General features: G+C 45.5%; 1 protein-coding gene across 2 annotated transcripts; it reads left to right on the top strand.

Moving 5' to 3' along the window:
- Positions 1-9: 9 nt before the first annotated feature.
- On the top strand, positions 10-10,131 carry Lax1 (lymphocyte transmembrane adaptor 1). Of its 2 annotated transcripts, none has more exons than XM_076941201.1 (6): positions 10-315; positions 1,152-1,335; positions 5,711-5,814; positions 6,172-6,276; positions 6,755-6,825; positions 9,171-10,131. In XM_076941201.1, exons 2-6 carry the CDS (start codon positions 1,250-1,252, stop codon positions 10,011-10,013), a joined length of 1,209 nt encoding a protein of 402 aa, XP_076797316.1. In that variant the 5' UTR covers positions 10-315; positions 1,152-1,249; the 3' UTR covers positions 10,014-10,131. The 2 variants fall into 2 exon arrangements, with proteins under 2 accessions (XP_076797316.1, XP_034369386.1); XM_034513495.2 differs by having other exon boundaries at positions 10-321.
- The last annotated feature ends 1,845 nt before the right edge of the window (positions 10,132-11,976 follow it).

Below are 11,976 nucleotides of genomic sequence, written 5' to 3'. Positions count from 1 at the left end.
CGGTGGAGGGTGCTTCCTGTCAGTGACTCTTTCCATTCTGCCATAGTGGTTTGCTGTTTTCACACTGCCCTGGGGGTTGGAGGAAGAAGAGTTTCTCACGAATCCTCTGGGCCTCAGGCAGGCACACACACACACACACACACACACACTGGCCCCTCATGTTTCCATCAACTGGCAGAAAGTAGAGCGTGGCCCCATCACTTCACATTGGGAGCACCAACAGCTGAGTGAGCACGTCTCCTGCAGCGGGCATTGTGGCCAGAAAACCAAATCTGATGCTTTTGAACTTTACACCAACTCAGCCTGGAATTTCAGGTGAAGGTAGGGAGGTTTGGGTCTTATTATTATTGTTGTTACTGTTAATAGTAGAAGTGGTACAGTCATTTATATTCTTTGTGTGTGCGCACACGTGTGTGTGTGTGTGTGTGTGTGTGTGTGTGTGTGTGTGTGTGTGTGTGAATATCAGAAGATAATTTGTGGGAACTGGTTCTCTCCTTCCACCATGCAGGGGGTAAACTTGGGTCATTAAACTGGCAGTTAGCGTCTTTACCTGTAGACCCATCGCAACAGCCCAAAGAAGGTAGTTTGTTGGGAGAAAGTTCTAGAACTTCTAGACGATTAGAATCTTCAGGAGGAAATAAAAACTAAAAACCGGTTTTGTATGAGAGAACTTTGGTGAATATGATCTAGGAAGAATGGCTGGGAGACAGCTCCATTGCACGAGGTATGCAGAACCCTGGAGTTCCAGCCCTGGAACCACATACATGAGTATGGTGGCACACACCTGTAAATCCCAGTACCAAGGGAGCAGAGGCAGAGGATCAGAAGTTTAAGGTCCTCCATACACACACATACACACACACACACACACACACACACACATATCTTGGGTACTTAAAGGTTTCCAGCTGCCCCGAGATACATGAAACTCTACATGAATGGCTATATTGCAAGCCCCAGGTTGTCTGAGATACATTAAACCCTATCTAAATAAAGAAGAAATTTCAAGAGTACAAAAATTATACATTTTGGAAAACATGGGCATTTAGAGAAGGTTTTGTCATTCTATTACCTACTTTTTAAAAAAAAAAAAAAAAAAAGGTGATTTATGCAAAATACATACCAATTTGCCTTTTTTTCCTACAAATCAGCAACTTAGAAATTGCTAAGAAAAGTGGAAGCCACACTGGCTAGTTGATCACGACACTGAGAAGGCTTAGAAGCTGCAAAGCCCCTCAGACGTCCAGTGATGTATACCACCCCAGCCCCTGCAGAGGTCACAAGAAGGAACTCAGAGCCCAGCACTCATCAGGGGACTCTTGGCAGCCTGGAGGGGTGAGTGCTTTGGGAAAGTGAACTCCAGGCTCCCCTGATCGCCTACATGAATGGTCTAGCCTGGAAATTCTGCCACACTTACAACCCAGGCCTGGGTCCACTAGGATGAGCGAACTTGGAGCTGAGAGCTGTTTCCTGAGGGATGCTGGGAGGGACAGATGGAGATCTGAGGTTCAGGGGATTGAGAGATGAGTTTCTGCCTGGATTCTTTTCCTCTCAGAGTCCCTGACCTCTGCCCTCAAGTTTTTCAACCTCTTGTACTAATGCCCCAGCAAGGAGTTTTTAGGTCCTAAAGTCATTGTCATGAGTGAGAAATGTAATAACAGACATCACAAAGTTCTAGGGCCTTACAGAAGCTAGTCGTGGATGTAAACTCACTCCTAAGGTTTTCAGTCTCAAATACACAAAAGTAAAGAGTCGATCAATCAGGTGCTGAGATTTTAGGAATAATAATAGTAGATGTAAATTTCAGTACTCTCGTCTAAGTGAAAAAAAAAAAAACAATAAAAGTGTATTTTGTTTTTAAATTGCTGTAGTTTTAGGAAATTTCAGTGTTATTACCAGAGTAAATCAGTGTCATGTGCAGGTAAAACACGAATGAAGAGGACTGAGTGCTTATCTATCGTTGAAGCCTGAAGCACCTTCTTAAAATGAGTTCCTTTTTTATTACATTTGGGGTGGGGGTGGGGGGTAGAAGGGTGTAGAGGTCAAAGGGCAATTTGTAGAAATCAGTTCTGTCTCTTTCACCATATGGGTCTCAGAGATCAAACTTAGGGTGTCAGGCTTGGCTGCAGGTGCCTTTACCCATGGAGCCCGCTCGCTGACCCCTACAAACTATTTCGTTTTTAAGTTGATATTTGCTTTGTTGTTGTTTTCTCATTCTTTTTCACTTTGTAATCAGTAAATAAATTTTGTACTTATGTATTGTTTAGCACATAGTTTTGCAATGCATACCTGTTGTAGATGGCTAAATACCATATGTATTACTCGACATATCCTTTTCTGAGAGGATACTTCAAGTAACACTTTGAGCAATGTTCAAGAATCCATTATTTTCAACATTGCCATGTTGAACTTCTTCCTTCTACCTGGCCTTTGACATCTCTGGGGACCCTCTCTTACCTCCTCTAGCGACCTCCATTCTACTCTCTGATTCTATGAGTTCCATCTGTTTAGACTCTGCATATAAGTGAGATGGAGCAGGATCTATCCATTCCTGGATTCTTTCACTTAACGCTATGTCTTCCAGGCCCATCCACCATGTCACAAATGACAAGATCGTCTTCCCTTTTAAAGCTGAGTGATATCCTTTGCATATGTATTCCACATTCTCTCTAACCACTTATCTGTTGAAGATACTCGGGGTAATTCTTTATTTTGGCTATTGTGAGTTTTGCTGCAAAGAATATGACAGTACAAACACCTCTAATAAACATGGGAGTACAGAGACAGTTTTCATTTGCTTTGAATATAGTTCTAGTAGTGGGGCTGACAGAACATATGGCGATTCTATTTTTAATTTTTAGGATAATTGCCATAAGTCATTTTCCACAATGACTGTGTTATTCTCAAAACTATTTCCGTGTTTGTTCATTTATTATTTCATTCACTAACCATTGAACAAATAATTCATGAAGCTCCTATCATTCTGCTTGAGATGCTGAGTGAACAGTATGGACAAGTTCCTGACTCCTTGAGGCTCAGTCAGCGGCAGCGCCTGATGGCGGACATGGCCAAATAAATGTGTACTATCAATCAGCTGTGAGTGCTTTGAAGAAGACATAGAACTGAGTAAAAAAGCTGTGAGTGGTGGGTGTGGCCGGAGAGGCTCTCTCTAAGGAGGTGAAGACACCTGAGACTTAACAAAATGAGGGACTCGGCCACGAAGATCCGAGATAGAACTATTCTTCATCTGGATGGGCAAGAACAGTAGAGGTCATGGTGGTCCGTATCAAGTGTAAGGGGGGTTGAATGAGCCTGGAAGTTAATCAGGAGAAGACAGATCACATGATGTCAAAAGAACCCTACTGAGGACAGACTAGAGATTCATTGTCAGCATAATGGAAAGCCATGGAAGATTCTCAGTGAAGAGACACAATATGACTTAACTCGTACTAGCTCGTGGGTGTGCATGATACGCTGAGGTCAAGAGTTAAGGCCAGGAGGGCCACCAGAGAGGGGACCACTGTAAAAATCGACCTTGAACTCATCTTGCCTTATGCCAGAGAGGTAGTAGTGGAAGAACAAGAGGTGACCTGACTTAAAGCAGATGCCCTTGCCCAGGGCACAGCTGATTAATTGGAAGTAGGGCATGAAAGAGCAGTCAGTCAGAAGTGATGCCAAAGGCTTAGACTGTACCACTTGATGGTGGGAAGTCTAAAGTGAAGCCAGTATATGAAGGCAGAGTAGGAGTCCAATTTTAATTTGAGATATCTGTTGGACAACCTAAGAGAAATGGCCAATTGAAAGATGGATCAGTAAGCCCAGAACTCAGAAGTACAAAAATCTTTCCAGGTGTTGTCTGGTGTTAATATCTGGGGGTCAGCTGCTTGTTCCTGCCAGACTTCCACTGCCTACTTCCTGCTAGAGTGGGCGTGGCTGCCTGATGTTGCAATCATCTGGTCCTATTTCAACCCCCAAGCAGAGCCATGACTGCCGTCTGCCAGGGAATCGCAAGGTTGCTCAGAGCTAGTGTTGGTTAAATTTCACCCAACAGTCTAATGTTGCTTAGAGACCAGCTCCAACATTTTGGGGTTACTCAAGTTCATGGAAGCTGGACTCAGTCACAGAGCCACTCCCTATCTGTGAGTTGAGTAATCCTCTTCCAGCAAGCCAAAAAACCCCGGGAGCAGGAACGAGGGGATGCTGGGCCAGATATGTTTAGCTTTGAAAGCTTGCTGATAGTGTGAAAACAAAAAGAGAATGGTCTCTGGGCCTGAACTACCCTAGACTCTTATTTTGTCTCTGCCCCTTCTGACCTATGAGATCTCGGCTATGTTACTTTTCCTTTCTGAGTCTCTGGATCCTTAGGTGTAGAACAGAATAGGGTTTTTGTGAAGATTAAATCTTATTAGTAAATATCCTATGCCAGCCCCCTAGCACCTGAAAGGCGTTCAAAGGAATGACTCCCTTTCCCATGTGCAAAGCTCCTCTCGTCACAAAGTTGTGGTTCATAGGTGATTTTCTTTTCTTTTTATTATTTTTAGTTATGTATAGTTGTGAATGTGAATGTGGGTACACTCTGAGGCTAGAGAAATTGAATCCACTGGAACTAGAATTGCAGCCGTTTGTGAGACACTAGTGGATGCTGGAAACTGAACCCTGAAACCCTGGCAGAGCAGCAAATACTCTCAACCACTGAACCATCTCTTTAACCCCCTAAGATAACTTTCTCAGAAATGATTTTTGTCTCCTCCACTGCTCTGAAGACACACCATGACTGGCAACTCTTAATAAGGAAAACAGTTAAGTGAGGCTGGCTTACAGTTTCAGAGATTTAGTCCATCTTTGTCGTGGCAGAAACATGGCAATATGCAGGCAGATATATGCTGGAGAAGGACCCCAGAGTTGTACATCAGGATTGGCAGGCAGTGAAAAGAAAGAATGACACCAGGCCTGGCTTGAGCTTCTGAAACCTTAAATCCCCGCCCCTATGACACACTTCCTCCAACAAGGCCACACCTCCAATAAAGCCACTCCCTGTGAGTCTATGGAAGCCATTTTCAGTCAAGCCACCACGACATCTGGCTCCCACTCTAAATCTGCATGTTTCAAGAGGAATCTTGTTGAAGGAGAGAATCCAGGCAAGAGACCTATATAATTTAAACCAAGGTTTACTTAGCAAAGCTAAACAAAGCCATCACTCTAAAGAAAGATTGGAGTGAGCACCCCCAAGGCAAGGAGCAGTGCAGTAAATACTGCATTGTTGATTTAAAGGAAATTTTCATGATTGTGTATGAAGTAGGTAGCTTAGTCGCAGAGTAAGGGACCTTTTCTTTTTCCCAAATCATGGTTTCACCTTTGGAGTATTTTTTTCTTGTGATCCCTACAAAAGGTGGAGGAACTCAAAATTGTAATGCAGGTGATATATTAACGTCAGTCTCTTGAGTGCACATGTATAAGAAAATGCCAGGGTGCCTTGGTTTTTGATATAATAGGAACACCTTGACTTCAAATTCAAGGATGTTTAACCACAGCGGGGCATCTAGCCATCAGGGCAATCAACTAAGATCCAGGGTGCTCCATTTCCTTGTATCTAAGTCTTTGCCTCCCTGGTATCACTTGGGTTCTGTCTTCTGAAAGAAATGTCATCTCCAACATTCCCAAACCCAAATCCTGTGGCCACCTGGAGCATGACACCTGGTTTTCCTCCTAGAGAGAAAGGCCAGATCATCTTCCCTGGCTTTGTGGCACTCCTGACTATCTTCCTGGTCATCATAGCTGCCTGTATCCTATGGAGCTGGAAGAAACAGAAGAAGCGTGAGTCTGTGTGTGTCTCCAGTTAAGCTGCAGTAGTAGTCTTCCAGCCCTGCATTTAAACCCTGAGAAAATTCCTAATGGGAAGCCACCTCCCTCCAGTCCTATGTCCTTTTCTGATGCTTGGTTCCTAATCTGTCGCCATAGCATAGATCTGAGTGTGGTTGAGAAGACATTGCTTTGGTGTCCTTGTGGCCTGTTCCCTCTTCCTGCCTCTGCCCACTGAATTCCTTGTCCTTTGGCTGAATTAGAAATACATCTTCCGTGACAGCTGGTGAGGGTAGGGACATTGCTGGGGACTATTGATCCTGAGAGTTCCCCATGGCCTGTGTTCTGACCTATTCTCCCACTGTGTTTCAGGACACGTTCCTTACTTTCCAGTAACTCCATCACTGACTCTGCCTCCACCCAGACATCGAGCCAAAAATATTTATGACTTCTTGCCCCGGCAGCAGACAGAGCTGGGTAGGTTTCTCCTAATCCATGGAATCCTGACATTCTAAACTTAGGCTCCCAAGATGCATCTCTCACCATTCAGATGTAACTTTCTCTAAGTGTCCAGGCTGGGGAACAGAGCTGGGTACTCTGAACCTCCAGTGGGGTGCTAGAGAGCTCTGAACAGAGAGGAGTCAGCTAGGCATGGGGTCTGCTTTCTCTTGGCTGTAAGCAACAGAGGATAGCCAGTTACATCATAGGTGAGGAAGACACTATTAAGACCATGATGACAGCATTGGAAGCAAGGGATGGGGATTTCTCCACAGGCATGCCCTAGAATGTGTTCAGGTCTCAGAACAGCATCCTGTAACTCCTCTCACCACAGAGCGCCAGACATGGATTCCAGGTCCTCACAGGCTCTGTAAAACTCCCATTCATCTATGCAGAGATAGTTGGTGCTGAAGCATCCTAAAGCCCATTGTCTTCTGGATTCATTTTGTTGTTGCAGGGAGGCATCAGTCGAGTGGTTTCAGTACCGAGAGCCTCCTCTCCAGAGCATCTGACAGCCCTGAGCCTGAGGTAAGAGCCATGTGAAGAGAGATCCAAGAGAATGGCAGGAGAGCGAAGGGGAATAGGGTTTGATGTAGCTTTAGAGCAGATGACACATCCTGCACAACTTCCTACTTTCGAAAGAAAAGAAGTAACACATTAACTTATGGCTGGTATAGTGACACATTCCTGTAACACAGCACTCTAGAGGCAGAGGGCAGGTTGACATTTAGAGGCTAGTCTGAAGAACATTGAGTTCCAAGCCTACCTAGACAATGTGGGACTATCATGCCAAGAGAGAGGTGCAGGGAGGAGCCAGCACTTAGGATTTGAAGAAAGGCACATGCATTCAAGTATGGGATCTTAGAACTGAAAGTGATTATTTTAATAAAGACATGGCAGTTTGTTTATCCGAATAAATGTTGCTCCATTCAGAATGGTCACGCCAGGATGCCATAGCTATACCAACAATGCTGTTCAAACCACATTTTAAGCCCATCCTTTAAAAAATGTTTACATCATTATTTATTTTATTGTATATGTGTGAGTGTTTTGCCTGCATGTACACACCAGCACCATGTGTGTGCCTGTTGCCCAGGGAGGTCAGAAGAGATGGTTGGATCCTTTGGTATTGGAGTTACAGATGGTTATGAACTACCATGTGGGTGCTGAGAATTGAACCTGGGTCCTCTGAAAGAGGACTTGAAAGCAAATGTTCTTGTCTGCTGAATACACTCTCCAGCTCCTAAAAACTGCTTTGGGGAGTTACTTCTAGGGCCTATGCCAAACCATAGGCCCTAGAAGTAATTTCAATGATCCTATATAGCAGAAATTTCCATAAGCTATGCAGCACTGAAGCTGATGCAGAGCGTATGTGGTCAGTGAGCGCCTGCTGGCCGCTCAGGGCAGTAGATAATGAATGCACATGTATTTAGCTCCCCATTCTGGAGGCTGGAAAGTCAAGGTCAAGGGATACATCTGCTGAGGCTTTCATGCAGTTGTAACCTGGCACAAGGCATCATGCAATACGGTTTAAAATCAGTTTGACCAGGATCTCACCCCTCCCTCTAGTCCACTTCTGTACTAACAACATTATTTGTCTCTTTTTAAAAGTTATGCCAGATGGATGTGTAACTTGCTGTAAAACCAGATCTGTGCTGGGCGATGATGGTACACTCCTTTGATCCCAGCAACTGGAAAGTAGAAGCAGGCTGATCTCTGGTTTTTAGGGCATCCTGGTTTACATAGTGAGTTCCAGGACAGCCGTGGCTACACAGAGAAACCCTCTGGGGGGGGGGGGGGGGGGAGAAAGAAATCATGCTGTATCTTACTCATTTTGTGCATGCGTGTGTGAGGGTGTGCTCATGTTATCGTGTGAATCTGTGTAGGTCAGAAGACATCTTGTGTCAGGCATGGAACAAAATGGCTAAAGCTATGCTTGGGGATGGGGGAGGGGGGCAGATGTCAACAGAAACAAAATAAACTAAAAGTAGAGGAGGTTTGTTCCTGCAAAAGCACTCAGAAGGCTAAAGCAGGATTGACCATCACTGTCTAACCTGGGCTATTTAGCAAATTCCAGATGAATGTAAGCAACAGAAGAAGACCTTGTCTCAAAAAATAAAATAAAATAAAGGTTGGGGGATAGGGGTAGATTTTCCATTAAAGATATATATGCTTTTCTTGAAATTTCTGGTGTCCTAGAAACTAATATTCTTCATTTTTTTTTTAGTGTTTTCTATATGCTAACACTGTTCTGAATAGGTCATATATAGTAATTCTTTTACCACAAGCAAAACCCTTTAACACAGACATGGATCCTCAGTCCATAGAGTAGGAGGTGAAGGCACCGAGGTAAGACTTTTAGGTTCACTCAGCACAAAGTGGCAAAGCTGGGATTTGCCTTCCCAGTCTGAATCTAAGTCTCCGTCTTTAGCCCACACTGCACTGGCCCTCCCGTGTGCTTTGGTGAAGTGTACTTTCTCAGGAGCATTTTACGGTCCTCCCCATTGAGTCCTCCCTCTCCACCAGCCCAAATCTGTTGTGATTTAACATCTCACTTCAGCTGCCATTTGTTTTGTTTGTTTGTTTGTTTAATGTGTCTGCAGTACTAAGGGTTGGACCTGGGGCCTTGTACATGCTACAGGTAGTCTACCACTGAGCCTCAGGCCCAGCATTGCTATTGTTATTTTCCGCCCACTTCATCCATCCCCTCAGACAGACCTGGCACTCAAACACTTACAGTGTGAGCCCTGGCTTGGAGCTTAGCTCTAAGCCACAGGACAGAATCAAGGGATCGGAATGCCAGGCACTTTGGAGAGGAAGAGCAGCTGTGTCCCTGTCTCTGCTCTCATCCTGTCACTCTCTCTTCTTCACAGGCCCTCCGAGCCAGTGGTTCCCTTCAGACGCATAGAGCTTCCATTCATGCTGTGGAGTACACAGTAGGCATCTACGACAATGGCACAGTGCCCCAGATGTGTGAGCACCTGGCCTCCTCTGCACATCATGTGTGTGTCAGAACTTCCAGAAATAACCCCAGCATTTCTTCCAAGGAGTCAAATGATTATGTCAATATCCCCACAGCAGAGGACACTGGTGAGACTCTAACTCGCACTGAAAGCACTCCTGAAAATCACCTTGGTCTTCCAAGTGCCCAGCGGCTGGAGTTTGCCGAAGGAGGGCACACAGGCTATGGGAATGCCACTGGTTTGTGGGCTCCAGGACCCAAGTGCAGCAATTCACTCAGTGATGACTCGTCTCAGACTTCAAATGACTACATCAATATGACAGGGTTGGATCTTGAGGACACCCAAGAGAATCAACCCAGGGGAGCTTTTCAGTGCTGCAGAGATTATGAAAATGTCCCATCAGTAGATACCAATGAAAGCCAGCTGCAGACTCTGGAAGAAGTGACATCGTCAACTACAGACCATGCGGAGCCTGTCTGGAGGACCCTATCTTCAGTGTGTTCTATGGCATTTCAGCCGTCTGCACAAAGCAAGGACAGTGCTGTGGCCCATGGAGAAGAGCAGTCAAGTGAAGAATCTAGTGACTATGAGAATGTGCTGGTTGCAGAGTTAGAAGACAGGGACTGGAAACAGGGACCTGGCCCTCGGCATCCTTCTAATGAAGGAATACCAGGCGACCTAGCTGGAAAGCTTTGTGAGGAGGTCTACACTGCTGGGTCTTTAGCCACTGAAACATCTGGTGAAGATGACTGAACGCCCTAGCATCATGGGACTCACTTGGTTAGGCTGAGGAGGCCCGAGAGAAACGGGGCACTAGCAGGCTTCCCAAAAGCAAAAATGTTGGAAGTCCAGAGAATCCTTCTTGATCAAGATTGCACGCCTTTAATCCCAGCACTTGGGAGGCAGAGGCAGGTGGATTTCTGAGTTCGAGGCCAGCCTGGTCTATAGAGTGAGTTCCAGGACAGCCAGGGCTACACAGAGAAACCCTGTCTCGAAAAAAAAAAAAACAAAAAACAAGATTGCTGTTAGCTCTCAGGCCAAGTGAAGAAAGTTAGTGACACTATGTTATGGGGATATTGGGGGCGGGGAGACACATAGCATTTAGAGTGGAAGCGTGACGTGGTAGAAAATAATCACTATCACAAACTCCAGATGCCTGCCAAGCAGGAGAGTAGATTATTCTATGGCCTGGGCAGGCCAAAATGAGGAGCAGGCTGGGGTAGGGTGGGCGATTTCCAGCTTAAGAAGAGTGGGCAAGGGTGTAGAAGCCCTAGAGGAGCCCTGTCGCTGCTGGTGGATTACAAATCAGACACCTGCCATAGGAGCCGTCCATTTCACCCTTACATTGAAACTACTTTTATGTATACTAGAGTTGTGCAAATAAGTTAATCTGTTGTAAATAAGGAGGGGCAGGGTCCCTTTAAACTGTTTTTATTGTATTAGCGTGAGTGATATATGGCCAGTTTCTTTTTCTTCTTTCTTTCTTTCTTTCTTTCTTTCTTTCTTTCTTTCTTTCTTTCTTTCTTTTTTTTTTTGTTGTTGTTGTTGTTGTTGTTGCTGTTGTTGTTGCTGTTGTTGTTGTTTTCGAGACAGGGTTTTTCTGTATAGCCCTGGCTGTCTGGAACTCACTCAGTAGACCAGGCTGGCCTCAAACTCAGAAATCCACCTGCCTCTGCCTCCCAAGTGCTGGGATTAAAGGCGTGCACCACCACTGCCAGGCCCAGTTTCTTTCTTTTTTTTTTTTTTTTGATTCTCTGTGAATTCACACCATGCCCCTCAACACCATTCATCTCCCCATCCCTTTCTATCTGCCCTCAGCCCTTGCAACCTCCCCAATTTAAAAAAAAAAATAAAAAACAAATTAAAAAAAAAAAAAACACACTGTAGAAGCTGTTCTGTGTCCGGCACCACACCCTTTTGTCCACACAACTTTACTTACAAAGGTTCATTGCAATGAGTCATTGGTCTGGTTTGAGGTCTCTGGATTTTGCCACACTTCTAACACCAGATCCTCACTAGGACTCTCCTTTTGGATATCCTGTTGTTGCCCTGTGTCATGGAGTTCCTGTAGTTTTGGATCTGCAGGGCCGGCCTATTTCACACACTCCAGAAGTTCATAGATCTTGGGGAGGAGCAACTGAAAGCCCTGGATCTGCACCTGGGTGGCAGCTGAGTTGGTCAGCCTGCCAGCTCTCCTATCCCACTAGCTGGCAAGGGGCAGAGCCAGCTCACCTGTGCCTATGCCTCCAGGGCTAGCTCTACTGTGTTACCCAGGCGAGGTGCTCTCTTTCTGAGTGTGGCAGCCACTGAGGGGTAGAGCCAGCTCTGCGCAACCCTTGGACACCAACATGGTCTTACACCACAGCCCAGAGCAGGGATGTTTGCATGACCTTAGGTGATAATATGAGCCATGGACCTCAACACAGACCCCTACTGCTACATGGCCACAAACCCAGACCTGGCCCTTCAGCAGCAGCATGGGTTGAGACTTCACCATGGCTTCAGGTGGCATAACAGGCTATTCACAACACGCTATTCCTCTCCATCCCTGTGTCTCCAGTTCCACCTGTCTTCATAGTGTTCAAGCTGCTCCACTTCTCTTTCTCTCCCATCTGACCACCACATACTCGCACATTGTAGTGGATCCCACTGAGGGCATGCCACGCCACTACAGGAAGGCCTCTGAGTGTCTTCTACCTGCCCACATCACATGGCT

Source organism: Arvicanthis niloticus, chromosome 10 (genome assembly GCF_011762505.2).
Source record: "Arvicanthis niloticus isolate mArvNil1 chromosome 10, mArvNil1.pat.X, whole genome shotgun sequence".
Taxonomy (NCBI): domain Eukaryota; kingdom Metazoa; phylum Chordata; class Mammalia; order Rodentia; family Muridae; genus Arvicanthis; species Arvicanthis niloticus.
The sequence above is the reverse complement of the archived record's forward strand: the minus strand, read 5'-3'. Positions and strand labels throughout refer to the sequence as shown.

What these genes read in the sequence shown, in the direction of transcription:
- Lax1 (XM_076941201.1), top strand. Translation starts at nt 1,250, where the DNA reads ATGTATACCACCCCAGCCCCTGCAGAGGTCACAAGAAGGAACTCAGAG. An exon ending in ACTCTTGGCAGCCTGGAGGG is followed by an intron (nt 1,336 to 5,710) that starts GTGAGTGCTTTG and finishes TTTTCCTCCTAG; the next exon opens with AGAGAAAGGCCAGATCATCT. An exon ending in CCGGCAGCAGACAGAGCTGG is followed by an intron (nt 6,277 to 6,754) that starts GTAGGTTTCTCC and finishes TTGTTGTTGCAG; the next exon opens with GGAGGCATCAGTCGAGTGGT.